This window comes from Astyanax mexicanus, chromosome 6 (assembly GCF_023375975.1).
Source record: "Astyanax mexicanus isolate ESR-SI-001 chromosome 6, AstMex3_surface, whole genome shotgun sequence".
NCBI lineage: Eukaryota > Metazoa > Chordata > Actinopteri > Characiformes > Acestrorhamphidae > Astyanax > Astyanax mexicanus.
Genome location: NC_064413.1, coordinates 8,149,001 through 8,173,886, shown reverse-complemented (window position 1 = coordinate 8,173,886; position 24,886 = coordinate 8,149,001). Strand labels below are relative to the sequence as shown.

Here is a 24,886-nt window from a genome sequence, read left to right as displayed (position 1 = left end):
CTTGACTCTGCAGGTGGGCTACTTGTTGTCTCAGCTCTAAAATAGCACCTTCTGAGTACTCAGGGCATTTTGGCTTTGACACTTTAAGTTGCCCTTGCAAGTCTTTGACCTGTTTTCTTAGGCTGTCAACCTCAGCACTAAGGGTTTCTTCTTCTTGGCTAACATAAGTCTCAGCCCTGACTGCATGGGAGCTGGCACGAAACTTTGCATTACCAAAATGCTTTTTCATTCTCATCTCTTTGGCAATGTGCTTATCTTCTTCCATACGAAGATGGAACAATAGCTCAGAAAATGAGGGTGGGTTATTCTTCTTCTGCTCCAGCTGGAGGTCAGCAAGTAACCAATTATCCCAACATCCACGACAAAACTGGCGTAACAGGTGCCTGTTCTTCTCACTGGTGGGTAGACTGCCTTGTTTGATCACTTTACTTAAAACAATGTAGAGCCTTTGGAGGTATTCGGACGGCTTTTCACCAGCATCCTGTAGAGTATTCAGAAATCTTGCGAAGAGCTCATCACCGTCTTCAACAGTGGCGAAAGCTGAGTCAAGTAGGTCTAGATAAGCTCTTGGAGTAGCCTGTGGACCCAGATGCTTTACTAGATTAGCTGCTGGAGGCAAAAGACTATCAAGAACTCTTCTGGATCGACACAAGTCTGACACTGCAGGGTCTTGCAACAGTAGTTCAACATTGTTTCTCCATGTCTCATAGTCAACCTCATTATTAGGATGGGGTTTCTTCCCTGAAAAGACTCTAAGCCTTACTGGGGCATTTGCATGTGCTGCAGTTTCTCCACTCCTTACAACATGTTCAACAACAACGCGTTGAATAGCAGGTGGGTTCAATTCCTCTGGTGTGAGCACCACATTATGTTCAGATCGTCTCTCTGAGTTAATCGCTGGGAAGCTCTGAGCATTCGTCGGTGACTGCGGATAAGCTGAAGACACTTGATTTGTAGGTTCTGCCTCCCATGAACTGGAACTGTCTTGGATTCGGCCAGTTTGGTTGTCTTCTTGACATGCCATTGTTTCACGACACAGAAGGAGTTGCTCTTGTAGAAGTTCTGTTAACGGCTTCCTGCTCTGTGCTGCTAGCTTTTGGAATTCGGCTAGGAACCAGTTTGCATCAGTTTTTGTGGCTGAAGGCACGTATACGCTTGCCAAAGCAGTTATCTTGTAGGAGACATCTTTTTGCCTTGAACTATGGTAAGTATATGGCAGTAAGGGTTTGAGAGTACTGAGAGCTAAAGAACTTTTAAACTCCACTATTGCATTTTTGTGAAAGGCTGACGTGGGGTTATCAATACGCAGTACCCTTGCAATGTAGCCATGCTGCTCTAAATAGTCAGTTAGTTCTGTATCTGTTTCTGTCTCAGTTAACCCACTAACAAGAACTGAGTTAGCAACATTAACTTCTTCCTGTTCTACAATTTCCATGGTGAGTATACACTTTGAGTGCTATTTTAGATCTAGATTTTGTTTAGCTTATTTATATAGTTTTTAGGTGTGTGTTCTAATTATTTGGTCTCACTGCTTCCAATTTTATTGCTCCTGGCTGGCTCGCCAAGTTCTGTAGCACCACAGATATATAGACCCAATTACACAACCACTACAATGAGTGTTACTTGATAAAATAATTAGGATAGTTCTAGGACCAGTTAGGTTCGCTCTAGGAGCAATACACATGGAAGAAATGAGACCAGAATTTGTGCAGCAATAAAGTGTATTAAAATGTCAATCAATGCCAGTAGGTAAATAAAACAATGTAACAAAATAAATTCTGTAAATAAATAAATAAAAAACAATTCAGTTACTCAGTTTCCAAAAGAATTCACCCTTCAATAACCTTGGTCAACAATGAAAATGGTAAGTATACCCTTTGTATTTCAGTATTTGTATATTTTAATATTATATTAATTACTATTATTTCTCTAATCACCTGTGTTCTCTATTTTAGAGGTATTTATGCAGTTTAAGGTAAGTATTATTTTATTATTTTAATCTATTTATAGGTATTTTATAACTAATTAATTATTTCTTTCTTCTAGGTCTAATGGATTATTGATTAAAGGTAAGTATTATTATAATTACTGTTATCCAATTAAACCTCTAGGTTATTTTACACCAATAGTATACCCTTTAACAAACAACCAGAAATAAAAAATAACAATTCTCTGTAGCAAAAACAATAAATGAATATCAAAACCACTTAGAAATTATCAAAATCAAATAACAGTAATCCAACCAATTAAAATTTAACCCTTTTCAGTATCTTTGTAGAGTGTCCTTTCTTTCAAAAAAAATAAAATAAAATAAAAGTGTCCTTTTTACTCAAATAATCTTAAAGTCCACAAATTTTCTTTAATGTTCACTATCAAGTGTTTGAAAATGTGAATGAAGTGTAATGAAGTCACTTGGGTCCTCGGGCTTGGCTCGCCATCCTAGCACCGCACACTGCACCGGCCGTGTGCAGCTGAACGACACGAGGAGTGTTCGGGAAGATCCATTTCCAATCCATTTCACCCAACAAAAAAACTGGCCTGTTTACATAAAACAGTGTCTGAGTTTCACATAACTCTTAACTTTTTTTTTAAATACACTTACATAACCGAACTCAGTAAAAAACATTACTTTTAACAGTATTACATTCAAAACAGGTCTTAAACATCCAAAATACAGCTTAATAAATCTCCACCGTTCCATAAAATTACATTTATAAGTGGATAAACTCATCTCACACCTTAACCAATAGCGTTAGCATAGCCTCAGGCTTGAAATATATACACGAGGGTTAGCTTAGCATAAGCTTAATAAGCTAAATTCAACACATTAGCTTAGCGTAGGCTAAATTAGCTTAGCATTAGCTTATCACAGGCTAGATTCAATGGGCTAGCTTAGCATAACAAAACGCGTTAGCCGCTAGGCTAATTAGCGCTATTTTATTCCTCTATTTATTCGGCAATTTGGTCAGAAAACATGTTTAAATATACTCTAAACTCACCGAATCCTATCCAAGGTTTTCACACACCACCCCAGGGCACATGGACACCAGGTTCTACCTCCACCTGGAGATTACCGGAGCGTGTAACTGGCAAAGTTTCACGAGGCACAATAAGTGAGCCTTTCCCCCTTTCTCCACTCTGCAGCCTCAACTCTAACAGCGGTCAGCTTGGTAGTGATTTACTCACTAACCACAACGCTGAATTCTAGCGTTTTCTAGTATTTTTTTTTTTAATACTTTAAGCAGAGAACTTCTTGCATGACCTGTCTCTTCTCCTCCCGCAGAACTTTCTGGGTAAAACAGCCAGGGATTGACGTCCACTAACCAACAGGCTCCGCCTCTGTCTCTTAGAGGATTATTATGATTGGCTGCTGTTTAGCACCTTGGATCATCTGAAGAACTGATTGGCTGCTGTTTAGCGCCTAAAAGTTTTATTTCATTTATTATCTAAAATAAATAAAAACGATTTCCTTTTCATTTTAAACACTGTTTGGGAGTTTTTTTCTTTTTTTCTATTAATTAATTTATACTGTTTCAGAATAATTAAAGAAATAATAAAAATATATATTCATTATTTACTTTCTGCAGTTATCTAATTTATCTGTCTTTGTGACCCATTTAAGACCTGGGTTACACTAGTCTTAACCCTCCTGGTGTTGGGGCATCACTAGTGATAGGGGGAGTCAAGTGGGTTGGATAATTGAAAAAACGTCATAGTAATTTTTACTTTAAGTAAAAGTAGAACTTTAAGTAATTACTTTACACAGTGTTTGTTGTGCCACATTTAGTTATAAATTTAAAATGAGTTAAAGTATGGAGGTATCTCAGTGTTTGTGGCCGAGCCTGTGTTACCTCAGGCCGCACTCAGGAACAGGGAGCTGCTGGAGTATTTTAAGCTTCAGCAGAGTCAAGTCAGCTTGTTTTTTGGCAACCTCCCTCCAGGTCTAATTCAAAAGCTCTGTTGTCTCACCGTGAGGCCTGAGGGTATCAGAGGACACGGTTAGTTGGATCACACACTGTTGTGGTGTGCTCTACAGGACCATACCTTCACTAACGTTCTAGCCCAAACTGACCTTTCTTCTCTAGTTGAAATGAGTTAAAATAAAACTAAGGTTTAAATGACAAAATATTAATTTTAAAAATCACATAATGATTTTTATGGTTTAAATTCTTTCACATTTGAACTACAGGTGGCTCAAAATTGTTTTCACACTATTAATATTTGGTACGGTTAAACATGGCTCTGGTTCTTTTGCTCCTATGCTTCTGTTCATTTGGGCAGGTGTGAAACCAGTAATCGAACTCAGGTGTGGACTAAAACAACCGCACCAAGACCTGCAAGAGGAGGTGGTCTCGGTCCGGGTTCCAAACTAACTCTGTAGCAGTTTGTTTGTGGTGAGAACATGATCTGCTGTTATGATAAACTGCTGTTCAGGTGCAGTTTAACCTGATTTATTAACCAGATAATTACTACAGTTAAACGCTATCTCTGCTGCTACTGTTCAATGCTAAGCTTTTTTCTATGTCCGCAATGTTTAAAAGTGGCAATATTTACTTTTTTGTTCCCATGCCAGACAGCTCTGACCAATCAGAGGAGACAATGTGCTCGCATGGTTTGTCGGGGCGCATTCTGGTGTGTTTAGATTTGTGCCTGTGTGAAAACAAACCAAACAGAGGGAAGAAACACTTCAAGTAAAACAAACTCATCAACTAATCTCTAAGTCAACTGAACAAATAAGTCTGAATAAATTCGCCAAAATCAAAATGTGTCAAAAAATGTACACAAAACCTGTTAAATATTCAATTTTGAGTTTGAGACTTGACTGATTCCAAGTTGTACCATGTATTAAATCATATAAAATCAAAAATCTAAATTTTTTACAACTGACGCTTTACAGAAATCTGGTATCAGGACATTAAATCAGACAAGGCATTCAATATGTTTTCATTTTTTATGATTTTTTTATTGTAAATTTAATATTAAAGACATTAAAGCTATACAGGAACACATGCTGAATTATTTTGTAAACAGTGTAAAAAGTGTTAAACAAACCAGAATATGATTTATACTTAATGATTTTTCTAGCACATTTATCTTTGAAGACAGATCTGCAGACTCTTGGTATTTTAATCTCAGTGTCTTCATGAGGTAGAGTTACCTGGAATAGTTTTCTCAGTATATTGAAGGAAGGAGTTCCTGGAGGTGCTGAACAATAGTTGCTATTTTTCCTTCATGCTGTGAAGCTCCAGCTCATCCCAATTAAATCACCTCAAATCACCAACTCAGTTCATCAGATTTAGATCAGGGGACTAATGTGAAGAATAAACACTTTTTTTACTATTTACTACATAATTCCATATGTGTCCCTCAATGTTTTTATGTCTTTGAAATTAATCTATAATATAGAAAATAAATTGTAGTGATGAAGTTAGTAAGTGACATTTCCTAGAAATGTGCCATTTGGTTGCACTTCTTTTTTTAAAGTTAAAAGCTTTCATTACATGTGAAATGTAGGTATAAAAAAAATTACATAGGACTTAAAACAAAACCCTGAGGGACTCCACAAGAAATGTTGCATTTTTAGATATAATAAGCTGTTTTTATAATCATTTGAATAAAACCAATGGTTTATTCTGATCTTAGTCTATTTGTGATTGAAAGAGAAAATCAGTGGTATTAAAATGGAACCTTGGGGAAGACTTATATTTAGTGCAGTTGAATCACTGTCATCTCAGACTGATGCAATTATACATCCCTAATATCCAACCTAATCTTTCATCACTGAACACTGCATTAACCTCTGCTGACCGTAGATGGAATGACCTGATTTGTACGAGCAGTTCTGGCTGCTATGTTCTTTTACTCTCCTGAATTAAAAAAGTATTGATAGGCTATTTATGGAGAGAGAAAGAGAGAGAGAGAGAGGTAGAGAGACAGGCCAGAGTGGTAGATTTAGAGCTCAAAGGCTCAGTCAAGCCAAATCTTCCTCTAACAGAATTAACCGTGCCGTCAAAGGTAACAGCCTAAGTCCACCTCCTCCCACCCAGTCAACCACTCCCCTACCCCTCCCTTACACTCCTTAACGTGTCATTCCCTCAGCGCTCCGAGCAGCATCGTTCAAATTCACACCATCACTCGAGCAGGTCGCAGAGTTTACCGTCCACCACAACTGACGACTGTACCACTGGAGGGAAGAATAAACTCATCCTGGTTCAGTCTCTGGATCAGGCTTTAGAGACAGCGAGAGGCCACACTCAGCAAGAAGTTTTTCTAATACCCAAAGCTTCCACAAACAGTCAAGAGTCACAATGGGAAACGCCAAGAGCGGCGCCATGTCCAAGGAAATCCTGGACGACCTGAAGCTTAACACCAAGTTCTCGGAGAACGAGCTCTCGCAGTGGTACGAGAACTTCCAGAAGCAGTGCCCGAACGGCCGCATCACGCCCGAAGAGTTCGAGAAAATCTACGACCGCTTCTTTCCCGACAGCGACGCCAAGACCTACGCCAAGCACGTCTTCCGCTCCTTCGACGCCAACGATGACGGGACGCTCGACTTCAAAGAGTACATCATCGCCCTGCACATGACATCCGGCGGGAAGACACAGACCAAGCTGGAGTGGGCCTTCTCTCTCTTCGACGTCGACAAGAACGGCTACATCACCAAGGCAGAGGTGGCAGAAATCACCGGCGTAAGTTCTTACAGTCTTACATTCTTAATTTCCTATCAGCATCACTTCTTATGGATCGCTCTCAGATGTAGACATACATTCAGTCCTGCATAGCTGAAATGCACAGGTCTACACAAGTGTAGCCGAAGCAAAAATAAGTCAACTAAAACAAAGACAAACTTGTGTTAAAATTCATCTATCTATTTTCATAAGCTATCAGCACTATTTGAGGACTTTTAACAGTGTAATGTAACAAGTTACAAGAGAAAAGCATAGGCCCTAACTTTAAACCCTGTGGGACTTCACTGGAAATGTTCCTTTTTTCAATGAACACTTCCTAATTGAAATAAAAATAAACTATATAAATATTATAGTAATTCGAATAAAACCAATGGTTTATAACTTGTGTTGTAAAAGAAATACTACAAGCACTATTTCAGTGTAAGAAGTAATATTTATCAATAATGGACCATCCCAGGTCCTTCATCACCTCAATTAAGAAGATATTAAAAAATTATAGTGGATACTATAATATAATTAATAGTAGCTAAACAATAATTTATAGTGGATATAAAATAATGTATTGTACATACTGCATTATTAATAGACCGAAATCTTTCATAATAGATACTAAATAATTACTAGTAGCTAAACAACAAATAAATATTGAATAATTTATAGAAGATGCTTAATTAATTAATTAATTAATTAATTAATAATAGTTAATCATTCATAGTAGATACTTAATAATTAATAGTAGTTAAAGAATAATTCATAGTGGTCACTAAGTAACTCATAGCAGATACTAACTAATTAAGAGTAGCTACTGAACAATTTATTGTAAATACAAAATCATTCATTAGGAGATACTAAATAATTATTATTAATAGTAGCTACTGAATAATTCATAGTGGATACTATATAATTCATAGTAGATACTAAATAATTAATATTAATTGTAGCTACTGAATAATTCATAGTAGATACTGGATCATTCATAGTATATACTTAATAATTAATAGTAGATAAAGAATAATTTAGAGTGGTCACTAAGTAACTCATAGTAGATACTAAATATTGTTTGTAGTTAGTAGCTACTGAATAATTCATAGTGGATACTAAATTAATATGCTAATAATATCTACTAAAAAATTCACAGTGGATACTGAATCATTCATAGTAGATACTAAATAATTATTAGTAGTTAAAGAATAATTCATAGTGGTCTCTATGTAACTCATAGCAGATACTAAGTAATTAATAGTAGCTACTGAATAATTTACTGTAAATACTAAATCATTTATTAAGAGATACTAAATAATTAATAGTAGTTAAAGAATAATCCATAGTGGTCACTAAGTAACTTATAGTAGATACTAAATATTTTTTGTAGTTAGTAGCTACTGAATAACTAATAGTGAATACTGGCTAATTCATAGTGTATGCTAAATTATTAATATTAATAGTAGCTTTAGAATAAATAATAGCAGCTAAAGAATAATTCATAGTGGATAATGAATCATCCATAGTAGACACTAAATAATTCATAGTATATAATGCATTGTTCATAGTAATGCTTGATACTAAATAAATAACAGTGGATAAAAAATAATTAATATTATAAATAATGAATATGCATAGTAAATACTGCGTACTTGCAACTTACCCTTGTACATAAGTTAGGTTCTTCTGTTTGTGTATGTATACACATATGGTTTACATACCTATATACATACTAGATAGTGTACTCATGTACTAATATTACAGTACATTATGACCACATTATAAGTGAGTAATTTAAATTAGGTACAACATAATTAATTGTAGCTACTGAATATTTTACACAAGCCTAAACAAAAAACTGTAAATCCACTTTCTAAGTATTAGAATCCACTTTCTAATAAAAACACTCCATTCCTACTGCTGATAAACCCATGTCACACTCTACACACACCACACACACACCGCACACACACAGTACACAACACACACACACAGTACACAGCCATGCAGCGCATAACTCCTGCTCTCAGACACAACACATCATCTCCTCAGCCTGGCCACAGACGCTGTGTTTAGTCTGGACAGGGCCTGTTTAAAAAACGTCTGATTTTTACATTTGCACAAAGAGATAAAACCGAGGTCCTGCATGCAGACTCTGTCTGTTTCTGCTGTAAATCAGATGCAGAGTCTGTTCTTTGAAAGATGTTTGCTGTAAAGGCTTTAACTCAGCAATTAGTCCAGCACTTCAGCCGATTGCTAATATAATCAGCCAAACCAAGAATAATCTAGCGGATTACTGGTTTAGTGCGCAGGCAGTAAACCCACCTACACAAGTCCTACGACTCAGACCGTCCACACACAGGACCAGGATTAGAACCAGCATGTTCTTTTATTATTAGTTTGTTTTTTTTCTGTGTACTTTAAGCCTGGTTACGTTGAATGTACTTACATAACATGAGGTAATTCATTGCATTAATTTTTACTTTTAAAATAATGTTTGCTGAAAACTTAAAAGTTAATTAGCCTACATTGTAAGTAGATTTAATTGTTTGTGGCTCTGCAACAATAAGAACAGAAACAATCATTTTTACTTTGAACTGTATTGATAGATGATAAAATAGATTTGTATTTAGTCCTTATTTGATTTCATTTAAGTAAAAGCTCAGAAAATTATGCTTGCTCTTATAACCTACAACATAGAGACCAGGCAGTTATTCACTACATATGATCTAGAACAGGAGTCAATTAGTTTTGATTGTGGGCCAGATATTTTACAAGCCATTACGTGGTGGGCCACAAAAAAACCTGTTTTTGGAAAATGAAGCAGGTAAACCCAAGAAGAAAGGCCCGCTTCGTCAAGATAGTTGTCCAATACACTACTGCTGCCCCGCCTACTGAATTGGGATACAGCCGTGAAAAAAAGGGCTTTTAAGGAGATAGGCAGTGATGGTATTGTTACTTTGAAAAAGTAATCTGATTACTGATTACTGATTACTCCTTTAAAAAGTAACTTAGTTACTTTATGGATTACTTGATTTTAAAAGTAACTAAGTTACTGTACAAGTTACTTTATTAGTTACTTTCAGCAGCTGCAGACACCACCTCCCGCCGCCTTAACATAAAAATTTTAACCAGTTTTGCCAATACTCCCTTTATTGGAAAATGCATTTTTAACAGCAACAATGTATCTCTAGACATTTAAAGTTGAACTATTTCCTGAAAAAATTAGTTTTTTAATTTAAAAAAAGACCATTTCTCTTGAATTAACTTAACATAAATTATTATTTTTTTATAAAAAATAAAATATGGTCTTTCTTGATTTCACTTAACATAAATACTTGTTTTTATAAAAAAGAAAAATAAAGAAATATCACTCATTAAACTCCTCTCAGACAATCACATTAACTAACTGTGGTCTAATTTATCATATCTTTTTATCTGACAACACTGAAGATTTTTCTGTGCCCTCGAAATAACTCAATACACAGCCATTATTGTCTAAACTGCTGGCAACAAATTTGAGTACACCCCCAAGTGAAAAAGTCCAAATTGTGCCCAAAGTGTTAAGATTTTGTGTGGCCACTATTATTATCTAGCAATGCCTAAACTATCTTGGGCATGGAGTTCACTAGAGCTTCCCAGGTTGCCACTGGAATCCTCTTCCACTTCTTCATGACGATATCAAAGAGCTGGTAAATGTTAGAGAACTTCTGCTTCTCCACCTTCCATTTGAGGAATGCCCTATAAGTGCTCAATTGGGTTTAGATCTAGAGACTTGGCCAGTCTAGCATCATTACCTTTTGCTTCCTCAGCAAGGCAGTTGACACCCTAGAATAATTCATGCTATTGGACTGCTTTCTTGTGCATCAGCATAAGAAGAGGCTTTCTTCTAGGACAGTGTTACGCAGACAGAGTTGATACATTTACCTTTTGCTTCCTCAGCAAGGCAGTTGACACCCTAGAATAATTCATGCTATTGGACTGCTTTCTTGTGCATCAGCATCAGAAGAGGCTTGCTTCTAGAACAGTGTTACGCAGACAGAGTTGATACATTTACAGTAAAGGTGCATGGTCTAAGCAAGGGCGTAGAAACGGGTTTGATATTGGGGGGACACATTTGCTAATATGAGCCAAAGCCCACCTTATAGTGTCTTAGAACTACATTTGTGGAATTAGTTTCAATCACAATTAATCCTTTTTTCTATATTCTGTTTATTATTAGTTACATAAAAGTAAAGGTGACTTTACAACCTAAACATGTTACTCCACATTACTTTTACATTACTTGTTGTTAGAAAAAAAATATGCGTATAAAGAATGTAACTTTATGTTTCATATAGATTTTTGGCAGAAGTTAATATAAACTTTAGACATCAGAAAAAACATTTGGATTCGCCTGGAATCCCTCTATTAACTCAGGACACGTGGTCATACTGTGGTCTTACAGTAGAAGTCAGGTAAGAGCAGTGTTTCTTAACCCTGTCCCTGCATATTCCCACTGTTCTGTATATTCTAGAGCTTTCTAATAAAGTAAGTGATGGTATGATGTGTTTAATACACTGTTGAATATACATAATGATTGATTTATGATCCATAGGGGCCTAAGGGATTTTAACAGGTAAACTCAGTAAATGATTGTTTATTAGCTGATCAGTTGGATTAGGTGGATAATACACAATTTTAGGGCAGTGATCAGGGTTGAGAAACTGCTTTAACATACCAACATGAAGTACTGTACTAAATTCTGCATATCCTCAACATCCAGCTTCTAGCAAACTATTTTTTTGTTCATTATAACTTACAGAAAGTCCTGCAATCCTAAATTAATAAACACAATTTAAAAATGAAAATAGTGATGATAGGCTGAACATTTTATATATAGTTTTTTTTCTTAAACCTTGACTCCCTAATCTAGCTAATTCCAAAGTTAAGCTAACTGAGTCACAAGCTGTAATTTATTAAGCACACAGTGGGTTTGGTCTGTGTGTTTTGATTCAGAGACGTGTATTTTTAAGCAGCTATCAGAAACATATCATCACAGTTTACATGGTTACATCCAGATTAGTTTTAACATCAGCTGCTGCTGCACCCCGCTGCTAAAACTCACAGCGAGGGAAGAGGGGCTTCCCCCACCAGCACAGTTATCTCCACGCTCAGCAAAACCAGCGAGCTATTTGGCTGTTTCTCCTGAAAGGCGTGACTTTCTCTCTGAACTGGCACCATGATTGGTGTTAAGAGATTTTTCATTCACTGTGGGGGCAAATCCACCTGTTTCTAATACCCATGGTCCTACGCCAATGGGTCTGAGCACTGCAGTCTTACCTCCCACTTCTTCAACCTCTGCAGCAATGCTGGCAGCACTCATTAATCTATTTTTTAAAGCCAGCTCCTGGATATTAAGCTAAACATATGGACTCAACATCCTGGAAAACTGCGTATGCCCTAGGTCATCCACATCAGAGTTCTTTGCCACGAGGTGCCGTGTTGAATATTCAGTGATCAATATAAAAGAATTGTATCCAAAATGCCAAATTTAAAAGCCCTGCTCCCTGAGTGATTTGACACCAGGGAGGGAAAATGGCTAATTGGGCAAAATCTAGCAAGTTTTACTTAGGGGTGTACTTACTTTTGTTGCCAGTGGTTTAGACATTAAAGGCTGTTTTTTAAGGTAATTTAAGGGCACAGCAAATGTACAGTGAAGCTGTACACTGATTACTTGACACTGTATCAGTACAGCTTTGTACTTTATTACAGTATCTATCACATATTATTACCAGTTCTATCACAGTGCGCTTTTTATTACAGTACCCTCACTCCAGTCCTATCACAGTGTACTTTATTATTATTACAGTACCCTCGCTCCAGTCCTATCACAGTGTACTTTATTATTATTACAGTACCCTCGCTCCAGTCCTATCACAGTGTACTTTATTATTATTACAGTACCCTCACTCCAGTCCTATCACAGTGTACTTTATTATTATTACAGTACCCTCACTCCAGTCCTATCACAGTGTACTTTATTATTATTACAGTACCCTCGCTCCAGTCCTATCACAGTGTACTTTATTATTATTACAGTACCCTCGCTCCAGTCCTATCACAGTGTACTTTATTATTACTACAGTACCCTCACTCCAGTCCTATCACAGTGTACTTTATTATTATTACAGTACCCTCACTCCAGTCCTATCACAGTGTACTTTATTATTATTACAGTACCCTCGCTCCAGTCCTATCACAGTGTGATTTATTATTACAGTACCCTCGCTCCAGTCCTATCACAGTGTGATTTATTATTACAGTACCCTCGCTCCAGTCCTATCACAGTGTGCTTTATTATTACAGTACCCTCGCTCCAGTCCTATCACAGTGTGCTTTATTATTATTACAGTACCCTCGCTCCAGTCCTATCACAGTGTGCTTTATTATTATTACAGTACCCTCGCTCCAGTCCTATCACAGTGTGCTTTATTATTATTACAGTACCCTCGCTCCAGTCCTATCACAGTGTGCTTTATTATTACAGTACCCTCGCTCCAGTCCTATCACAGTGTGCTTTATTATTATTACAGTACCCTCGCTCCAGTCCTATCACAGTGTGATTTATTATTACAGTACCCTCTCTCCAGTCCTATCACAGTGTGATTTATTATTACAGTACCCTCGCTCCAGTCCTATCACAGTGTGCTTTATTATTATTACAGTACCCTCGCTCCAGTCCTATCACAGTGTGATTTATTATTACAGTACCCTCACTCCAGTCCTATCACAGTGTGCTTTATTATTATTACAGTACCCTCGCTCCAGTCCTATCACAGTGTGATTTATTATTACAGTACCCTCTCTCCAGTCCTATCACAGTGTGATTTATTATTACAGTACCCTCGCTCCAGTCCTATCACAGTGTGCTTTATTATTATTACAGTACCCTCGCTCCAGTCCTATCACAGTGTGATTTATTATTACAGTACCCTCACTCCAGTCCTATCACAGTGTGATTTATTATTACAGTACCCTCGCTCCAGTCCTATCACAGTGTGATTTATTATTACAGTACCCTCGCTCCAGTCCTATCACAGTGTGATTTATTATTACAGTACCCACGCTTCACTCTTTTAGACTCACATGGAATTACCTGGAGCACACATCTCACTGATTGGAGAAGGTCTGGTAGACAAAAGGAGGAGGGAAATCTGGGGGATCTAGAACCCACAAGACAGTCTAATCTGGCTTAGATTACGACTTAACCTCAGACTGAAAGATCACATGAGCAAGGGATGAAGGGAGATATAGAGAGTGAACAGGACACTTCTGTCCAAACAGTGAAAACTGAGAAAACAAATCACTCTTTATCCCAAACTAAAATATACTTTCACTGAAGTCCATCAGCGTCTCGGAGCATTTTCAATCGATCATTTTCAATTCATACAAAACCGTTGTTTTGGTGCTACCCTCTCACAGAAGGTTTCCCACCATACGCCATCCATACGGCATCACCGCAGACTTTTCTGACTGTGGAAAGTGCAGCAATGATTGAAGTTAAAACAGTGTTTAGGGAGGAATACGATGCGATGTGACAAGGCAGTGTTGACAGCTTGCCAGAGGCTTTGGCACTGGTTCTAATCTGAGGCTTAAGTGAGACTGCCTTCTTGGCTAAAGGCGCTGAAGCCCAGGTCCATATTTAACCAGAGTTTTAAAGAGGGAACACAAATCTAAGATCAGTCAACAACCGACCTATCCACGGCCGACCCATCAATAGCATCCCTAATTCAACCCTAATGAGAATCTGGCAGGGATGCCAGAAAAAAAAACTTTTTCCGTAAGACTTAAAATGGTAAATTACTTTTTCACTTTCACTTTTCACTTTTTACAGTATTTATCTTCAAAAAACCAGAAAAGTACTGTTAAATTAAACCCCCCAAGTGTAATTAAACAGTCAGAGGTGTTCCAAATACATTTATTACCTGTAATCTGTAATGTGAAAATGTGAAATTACATTATTTTACTGTTTATTTTGAAATTATAAACTGTAAAATGAACACTAAACTTAACATTTGTTCCAGAGCTACTGTAGCACTCTGTAGATTCAGATACGTCACCAAAAACATCCAGACAACCTCAACAAAACATTCAGCAACCTCACCAAAACATTCAGTCTACCTAACTAAAACAATTACTCAACATCAACAAAACATCCAGAGAACCTCAAGCAAACATTTAGACAACTTCACCCCAAACATACAGCCACCCTCACCAAAACATCCAGATAACATCACCCAAACATTTAGACAATTTCACCCAAATCCTGCCAACCTCACCCAAACATTCAGATAACTTTACCAAAAAGTCCAGATAGCCTCACCCAAACATCCAGCAACCCCACACAAATAGCCAGCCGACCATACCCAACCATCCAGATAACCTCATCAAAACGTTTAGACAACTTCACCAAAGCATACAGCCACCCTCACCAAAACATCCAGCCAACCTTTCTTTCTAACTAAATACAAATTCCAAATAAACACAAAGCATCATGGGAACCCTCCACTGTGACTTTTAAAATTACATAATATGACTTTATTGAAGGAAAGACTGTACCCAATATATATCTTTTTACATTTATCTTACATATTTATTTGTATTTATAAACTGTACTTTAACAGTTATATATCTGCATAACAGAAGTAACTTTGACATTTCACAGTTTGTTTCTTTAAATCATCAGTTACTAACTGTTAAAATACAGGTAGTTCATTTATTCAGCTTATTATTTTTTTTGTAAAATCATGACACATTGTTTCAGATAAAAAGATTACAGGAGAACACTGTGGATTTTTTTAAATAAAAAAAAGTGTGAAGCTAAACGTTGAAGCATGTCCTGCAAAACCACATTACATGCAAAGTGCTGGTTAAAGCCAGATTACCAGCATAAGGTATGTTTTTTTTTTTTTTTTAATCTGGATGACCAGATTCTGGACAACTTTCACCATAAAAAGACCAGTGCAGACCATACGAAACCAGCTAAATCAACCAAGGCTGGTAAACATTAAAGGCGATATATTTAAGGCAAAACTAACTTCTTTTATGTGCTTTTGTATGTTGTGGCCAGCTACCACTTATTTGCATTTAAGTGTCAGAGCCCTTAAATGGCTCTTTCTGATAAAAGAGCTTGTCATGAGTTATTTTTTTTTGTAAAGAACTTGCACATGTTTCGTATAGCACATAGACCTGTTCTAACTTGTGTAAAAAGAGGTATATGAGGTATGATTTTATGATTTTGAAAGATCTCGGTGGCACAGCTAAATCCAGGGTCCGCCTCCTTGTATCTGATATATCTAAAAGCTTCTGTTCCCCAGCCGCCTTTCCCAACGTGGGCAGTCTGAAAACTGTGTAAATGAGCATTCAGCATTAGAAGTGAATGGAGGTCAGTGGGATATGGAGATTTTCTCCAGCTCAGTGATTAACCCAGCAGAAATCTCAGAATTAGGTGCAGATGGAGCTGGCGCTCGGCTACGCTAAATCAGCTCAGCGCTAGAGGAAGAACAGGCTTAGCATGCTGTTAGGAAAACATTAGCATTGCACAGTTAGCTCAGTCCGTTTGAATACATGATTGGGGAATGCTGGGGATTGGGTGATTAACCGACTGCAGTCACTTTAAAAAGAGTAAATTCAATGAATATAGTTTTATGTTGGTTGTTACTTGTGTATGTCTGAGTTTTTATATGTTATTTGTATTAATTTTAGATAAACTGGATTTGGTTGTGCTGGATCCACTAGTGGAGCGTTATTCACTATCTTGGTGTTGTGTTGGAGGGTGGATAAGGGTCTCCTCCGGAGGGTTTATTATGATGTATTATTAGGGAATTACTGCTTGTTTGGCAACCTTACATGTTATCTCCTGTTCTAAATAAAGCTAGCTCAGCATTAATAGGTAATTTATTCTGCAGTATAGCTAACATTTGATCATTTCCTTTAGATTTCCAGGTGTATTGTTTTTTTTTTTTTTTTTTGTGAAAGTAGTGAATTTAACAATTAAGTCAGAAAGCAATACAATATACAAAAGTAAACTAATTTGAAAATAATAAGAGTTTTTCTACCTGTTGTTAACACTGATGAGTGTTTAATTAATATATAACTACATATAGTGTTGAATATAGTGTAGCTCAAAAATATTAATTATAGTGGTAAAGTTACTGTAACATTTTAGGACTGTAACTGGGACCATATGTTACCTGGAACAGTGGTAAATTATACCTACTAAACTAATCTGGGCTTCAGTGTAAACTGTGATTATAAATTGTTTTTCTCTTAAATGATAAACTGATGTATTGAGAATGCAGCAGAGGTTCAGTGGACTGAATGTGAACTGAATGTGTTCACGACATTAACTTAGAAGCTGAAACCTGCAGGTGGAGACAAACTCAGCTTTTTAAATGGTATCATTCAATTCTGACATTGTTGAGTTGAGTTGGGTCCATGTCTATTATAAAAATGATAAAATATAGTTCGAAATAAAAAATAGACTCAATAGACTCCAAATTTCAGTGTGGACTAATTGTTAAGTTCTAACTGTAACACACTACACAAAAATAGTCCAGCCTGTATCCCTCTTTATTCACGCAGTGTTAAAAATGTATAATAAAAGCCATAGCCACTACACTGTCTGTGATACACTATGATACGTACCTTTACAGATTCTCGACTACAATTCTAGATTATTTTATATTATTTCATTCATTTACTTCCTTTTTGTATTATGATTACATGGATTCATTAATGTTACAAATACATTTGATTAAGCTGTCAAGCTTAAGTTTCATATTTGTTATTATTGTCATTATTTGAATTTGCTATGAAAACTTACGGGCTGTGTTGAGTTGGTGGTGATATGTTGAAATTGATAGGGTTTGAGTTAATGATGTGTTGAGTTGATAGTGTTGTGTTTAGTTGGAGTTTATTTTGTTGTGTTGAGTTGGTGGTGATATGTTGGAGTTAATGGTGTTTGAGTTAATGATGTGTTGAGTTGATAATGTTGTGTTCAGTTGGAGTTGATTTTGTTGTGTTGAGTTGGTGGTGATATGTTGGAGTTGATGGTGTTTGAGTTAATGATGTGTTGAGTTGATAGTGTTGTGTTTAGTTGGAGTTGATTTTGTTGTGTTGAGTTGGTGGTGATATGTTGGAGTTGATGGTGTTTGAGTTAATGATGTGTTGAGTTGATAGTGTTGTGTTTAGTTGGAGTTGATTTTGTTGTGTTGAGTTGGTGGTGCTATGTTGGAGTTGATGGTGTTTTATTGAGTTAATGGTGCTGTGTTTGACTTAACGGTGTTGTAGTGATTAGATGTTGTGTTGAGTTGATGGTGCTGTGTTGAATTGATGGTGCTGTGTTTGACTTAGCGGTATTGTAGTGATTAGATGTTGTGTTGAGTTAATGGTGCTGTGTTGAATTGGTGGTGCTGTGTTAAGATGATGGCGCTGTATTTATTTGATACTGTTGTGTTGAGTTAGTGGTGTTCTACTGAGTTGATGGTGCTGCGTTGAATGAATTGTGTTGAGTTGATGTTGTTTTGATGAGGTTTTGGTGTTGTGTTAAATTAATGGTGTTGTGTTGCTTTGGTGTTGTGTTAAGTTGATAATGTTATGTTGAGATGATGGTGCTGTGTTGAGTTGATGATGTGATGACCTGATACAGTTTTTTTGTTAAGTTGACAGTGCTATGTTGATATGAAGTACTGTGATGATGTGTTGAGTTGAGTTATTGGTGTTGTGTTGAGCTGATTGGTAAAACTGATGATGTGTAGAGTCAGTGGTGTTGTGTTGCGCTTATGGTGTTGGTTTGAGTTATTTGTTTTTTGTGTAACATTGATAATGTGTATTAATGGTGTTTTATTGAGTTGAGTCAGTAATGGTGTTGTGAGCTTATGGTGCTATGTTGGTATGAGGGTGCTGTGATATGTTGAGTAGAGCTGATGATTTTGTGTTGAGTGAGTCAGTGGTGTTAAGTTGGTGGTGTATGTGGAGTTTATGGAGTTTATTTGAGTCGAGGATGTTGAATCGATGTTTTGCTGAGTATTGAAAGTATTGTATAAGTTACTCCCTCCTCAGAACAGCAGTAAGAACATCCTGCTGATGATTCTGACAGTTCTGACGTTATCTCTCGTGTCTCCTCTCTCAGGCCATCTTTAGGATGATTCCTAAGGAGGAGCTGGAGAGGCTCCCAGCAGACGAGAACACTCCAGAGAAGAGAGCAGATAAACTGTGGTCTTACTTCAACAAGTCAGAGACTGGTGAGAATTTACACCACAGTTCACCACTCAATATACATTTAATAACTTATTACAATAGAAATACATAGAATCATAACTAGATTATTTTAATAAATTACAATTCTGAACCTTAAATTGAACATGTTAACTATAATCTTTTCAAAATGTGTTATTCACCTTTAAATTGTGAATAATGGATATTAATGTTAATTCAGATTCATTCTGGAGATTAATACTATTAGAGCTTCATACTGGATATTAATGTTAATATTAGAGCTTCATTCTGGATATTAATGTTTTTAGAGCTTCATTCTGGATATTAATGTTATTAGAGCTTCATTCTGGATATTAATGTTATTAGAGCTTCATTCTGGATATTAATGTTATTAGAGCTTCATTCTGGATATTAATGTTATTAGAGCTTCATACTGGATATTAATGTTATTAGAGCTTCATTCTGGATATTAATGTTAATATTAGAGCTTCATTCTGGATATTAATGTTATTAGAGCTTCATTCTGGATATTAATGTTAATATTAGAGCTTCATACTGGATATTAATGTTATTAGAGCTTCATACTGGATATTAATGTTATTAGAGCTTCATTCTGGATATTAATGTTAATATTAGAGCTTCATACTGGATATTAATGTTATTAGAGCTTCATTCTGGATATTAATGTTATTAGAGCTCCATTCTGGATATTAATGTTAATATTGGAGCTTCATTCTGGATATTAATGTTATTATTAGAGCTTCATTCTGGATATTAATGTTAATATTAGAGCTTCATTCTGGATATTAATGTTAATATTAGAGCTTCATTCTGGATATTAATGGTATTAGAGCTTCATTCTGGATATTAATGTTATTAAAGCTTCATACTGGATATTAATGTTAATATTAGAGCTTCATTCTGGATATTAATGTTATTAGAGCTTCATTCTGGATATTAATGTTATTAGAGCTTCATTCTGGATATTAATGTTATTAGAGTTTCATTCTGGATATTAATGTTATTAGAGCTTCATTCTGGATATTAATGTTATTAGAGCTTCATACTGGATATTAATGTTATTAGAGCTTCATTCTGGATATTAATGTTATTAGAGCTTCATTCTGGATATTAATGTTAATATTAGAGCTTCATTCTGGATATTAATGGTATTAGAGCTTCATTCTGGATATTAATGTTATTAAAGCTTCATACTGGATATTAATGTTAATATTAGAGCTTCATTCTGGATATTAATGTTATTAGAGCTTCATTCTGGATATTAATGTTATTAGAGCTTCATTCTGGATATTAATGTTATTAGAGCTTCATACTGGATATTAATGTTATTAGAGCTTCATTCTGGATATTAATGTTATTAGAGCTTCATTCTGGATATTAATGTTATTAGAGCTTCATTCTGGATATTAATGTTATTAGAGCTTCATACTGGATATTAATGTTATTAGAGCTTCATTCTGGATATTAATGTTATTAGAGCTTCATTCTGGATATTAATGTTATTAGAGCTTCATTCTGGATATTAATGTTATTAGAGCTTCATTCTGGATATTAATGTTATTAGAGCTTCATACTGGATATTAATGTTATTAGAACTTCATTCTGTATATTAATGTTATTAGAGCTTCATACTGGATATTAATGTTATTAGAGCTTCATTCTGGATATTAATGTTAATATTAGAGCTTCATTCTGGATATTAATGTTATTAGAGCTTCATTCTGGATATTAATGTTAATATTAGAGCTTCATACTGGATATTAATGTTATTAGAGCTTCATACTGGATATTAATGTTATTAGAGCTTCATTCTGGATATTAATGTTAATATTAGAGCTTCATACTGGATATTAATGTTATTAGAGCTTCATTCTGGATATTAATGTTATTAGAGCTCCATTCTGGATATTAATGTTATTAAAGCTTCATACTGGATATTAATGTTAATATTAGAGCTTCATTCTGGATATTAATGTTATTAGAGCTTCATTCTGGATATTAATGTTATTAGAGCTTCATTCTGGATATTAATGTTATTAGAGCTTCATTCTGGATATTAATGTTATTAGAGCTTCATTCTGGATATTAATGTTATTAGAGCTTCATACTGGATATTAATGTTATTAGAGCTTCATTCTGGATATTAATGTTATTAGAGCTTCATTCTGGATATTAATGTTATTAGAGCTTCATTCTGGATATTAATGTTATTAGAGCTTCATTCTGGATATTAATGTTATTAGAGCTTCATACTGGATATTAATGTTATTAGAACTTCATTCTGTATATTAATGTTATTAGAGCTTCATACTGGATATTAATGTTATTAGAGCTTCATTCTGGATATTAATGTTAATATTAGAGCTTCATTCTGGATATTAATGTTATTAGAGCTTCATTCTGGATATTAATGTTAATATTAGAGCTTCATACTGGATATTAATGTTATTAGAGCTTCATACTGGATATTAATGTTATTAGAGCTTCATTCTGGATATTAATGTTAATATTAGAGCTTCATACTGGATATTAATGTTATTAGAGCTTCATTCTGGATATTAATGTTATTAGAGCTCCATTCTGGATATTAATGTTAATATTGGAGCTTCATTCTGGATATTAATGTTATTATTAGAGCTTCATTCTGGATATTAATGTTAATATTAGAGCTTCATTCTGGATATTAATGTTAATATTAGAGCTTCATTCTGGATATTAATGGTATTAGAGCTTCATTCTGGATATTAATGTTATTAAAGCTTCATACTGGATATTAATGTTAATATTAGAGCTTCATTCTGGATATTAATGTTATTAGAGCTTCATTCTGGATATTAATGTTATTAGAGCTTCATTCTGGATATTAATGTTATTAGAGTTTCATTCTGGATATTAATGTTATTAGAGCTTCATTCTGGATATTAATGTTATTAGAGCTTCATTCTGGATATTAATGTTATTAGAGCTTCATTCTGGATATTAATGTTATTAGAGCTTCATTCTGGATATTAATGTTAATATTAGAGCTTCATTCTGGATATTAATGGTATTAGAGCTTCATTCTGGATATTAATGTTATTAAAGCTTCATACTGGATATTAATGTTAATATTAGAGCTTCATTCTGGATATTAATGTTATTAGAGCTTCATTCTGGATATTAATGTTATTAGAGCTTCATTCTGGATATTAATGTTATTAGAGTTTCATTCTGGATATTAATGTTATTAGAGCTTCATTCTGGATATTAATGTTATTAGAGCTTCATACTGGATATTAATGTTATTAGAGCTTCATTCTGGATATTAATGTTATTAGAGCTTCATTCTGGATATTAATGTTATTAAAGCTTCATTCTGGATATTAATGTTATTAGAGCTTCATTCTGGATATTAATGTTATTAGAGCTTCATACTGGATATTAATGTTATTAGAGCTTCATTCTGGATATAAATGTTATTATTAGAACTTCATTCTGGATATTAATGTTATTAGAGCTTCATTCTGGATATTAATGTTATTAGAGCTTCATTCTGGATATTAATGTTATTAGAGCTTCATTCTGGATATTAATGTTAATATTAGAACTTCATTCTGGATATTAATGTTAATATTAGAGCTTTATTATGAATATTAATGTCATTATTAGAACTTCATTCTGGATATTAATGTTATTTTAACTTTATTCTTAATTGTAATGTTTTTATGAAAACGTCATTCTGGATACTAATGTTATTAGAACATTATTTTGAATAGTAATGTTATTCAAGCTTTAATCCGGATATTAACGTTATTAGAGCTGCATTCTGGATATTAATGATGTTATAATCTCTCGCTCTCTCTGTCTCTTTCTCTCTCTCTTTCTCTCTCTCTCTTTTAGAACGGTTGCACGAGGGCGAGTTTATTCAGGGTGTGATGGAAAATGATAATGCCCTGCGTCTAATCCAGTACGTGCCCACCAAATAGAAAAGTCCGGACCCTGTTCCTCCTCCAGTCCTCACTCTCCTCGCTCTCTCGCTCTCTCTCTCTCTCTCTTGCTCTCTCTCTCTCTCTCTCTCTTACGCTCTAGTGCTGTCCTGCGCTCATTTTGTAAATACCGTTATATTCCATCCACTGTAACTTCCTGATTACTGTAGTGTAACGTTAGTGATGAGCAGTGTAACACAGTGTCCACTCCACAGCACAGTCTATATTTTTATATTTGATGTTGTTCATAACACAAGTTCTGACAGTGCCCAACATGTTCTCAGTGTTTAATGTAGCTTTAATTCAGTGGCAGTCCAGTTTTATTTTGTTTTGTTGTGTATTTTTGTTTGTATTTTTTTTTCTCTGTGGTTGCAGTAAAATATACAGTGCCAGTAAAAGTTTAGACACAGCTTCTCATTACATGTTTTTTTTTCTACATTATAAATGAATACTGAAGTCATCCAGACTATGGAGGAACACATAATGAATCATGTAGTAAATAAAAAGTGTTAAACAAACCAAAATACTAATTCTTGGTGCCCTAATTTATCAAATCTATAGATGAACCACCAACCGTGTAGCTTGATTTAGGGCGTGTTAGTGTGTCTTGCGCAGCTCGAGGCACACAAAAGGCATGAACTAATTCTCTTAATTAATCATGGGCATGCTTTGGGCATAACGTGAAATAAACCAATCAGTGAGCCACTGGCCATTCCGTTTAAGAGCCGGGTGTGCTCTGACTTTGGCGGATTGCTATTTTAACGGTGCTTCTCAGCAGAGGAGACTGACCTGTAAAGGTGAGCAAGCAGCTCATTTTGTATTTTGTTTTTTATTGATATAAAAGTTGGGTTTGTGCACTGCTATGTGTCTTTTTATGCGATAAGCAATGAGCATTATGTCGCCCCTTGCACACGATGTAAGATAGGGCCTTTTCTGGGGCAGTCCTGATAAGTGCCAGTTTCAACATAATTTTTAAAGGGTTTTTGCGACTGCACTTGAGGATACTTTTAAATGTATTTAATTTTTTTTACTTAGTTGAGTAATTCTTGCCACGATATGTATTAAAACATTACTCAAATAGAGCTATTCGCTGTATACCAGCTCTACCTCTTCAATTAACTCTTGATAAGTTCAGCACAGCTGTTAACTGAAAGCCTAAATTCCAGATGACTCTGAAAATACAGCCAAGATGTGCAAATCTGTCATCTAAGCAAGAGGTGCTACTAAATATAAAACATATTGTGGTTTGTTTTACACATTTTTTTATTTACTAAATAATTCCACATGTTTTTCTTAGTACAATGCGAAACATTTTAAAGTAATAAAAAAAAAAAGCACAAAATTTAAGGTGTGCCAAAACTTTTGACTGGTACTGTACATAAAATGTGATGCATTTGTTTCATCTGTCCTGTTTAAATTAACATAAACACTGGAGATTAAGGTGAAATAAGATGTCCTAGAATGCCTTTAGACTCTGTTTTGTAATTACTCTGTTGGTTCTGGTGGGAAAAGCTGAACATTCAGTGGAATAAAAGTGTCAGAGGAGCTGTGTGCGTCTGTGTGGTTTCTGATTTATAAGCAGTATTAAATATCTGACTTCATCTTCAGGTAAGATCTGCTACCTGTTAAGAAGTTTAGATCCATTCCAGTACCTACTGAAATCATGGAGGTAAAAACATCTGGTATTATTATTTAGAACTAATTTTTCAACCAATGCAGCAGAGCAGGCCAAATCCATGAAACTTCCACCACCATGTTTTACAGATGGAAAAAGTTTTTTTGCTGGAATTTAGTGTTTCTCGTTCTCCAAACATAACAGCTATACACAGTGTATGGGTCGGACAGTGGAATGGTAAACCTGTGGGTAGAACATGCACAGAGGAAAGCAGAACAATGGAATTTGTTTTAAATGGATTCATGGAGCGCTGACGATATGAAACATTATCAGAGTGTGTTTATTTAATGACT

The 24,886-nt window shown here is 35.3% G+C and overlaps 1 protein-coding gene across 1 annotated transcript; it reads left to right on the top strand.

Moving 5' to 3' along the window:
- Positions 1 to 6,058: 6,058 nt before the first annotated feature.
- On the top strand, positions 6,059 to 24,463 carry rcvrn2 (recoverin 2). The gene is made up of 3 exons (XM_007256483.4): positions 6,059 to 6,689; positions 18,847 to 18,958; positions 22,833 to 24,463. Exons 1-3 carry the CDS (start codon positions 6,309 to 6,311, stop codon positions 22,916 to 22,918), a joined length of 579 nt encoding a protein of 192 aa, XP_007256545.1. The 5' UTR covers positions 6,059 to 6,308; the 3' UTR covers positions 22,919 to 24,463.
- The last annotated feature ends 423 nt before the right edge of the window (positions 24,464 to 24,886 follow it).

What these genes read in the sequence shown, in the direction of transcription:
- rcvrn2 (XM_007256483.4), top strand. Translation starts at nt 6,309, where the DNA reads ATGGGAAACGCCAAGAGCGGCGCCATGTCCAAGGAAATCCTGGACGAC. An exon ending in AGGTGGCAGAAATCACCGGC is followed by an intron (nt 6,690 to 18,846) that starts GTAAGTTCTTAC and finishes CTCCTCTCTCAG; the next exon opens with GCCATCTTTAGGATGATTCC. An exon ending in CTTCAACAAGTCAGAGACTG is followed by an intron (nt 18,959 to 22,832) that starts GTGAGAATTTAC and finishes TCTCTCTTTTAG; the next exon opens with AACGGTTGCACGAGGGCGAG.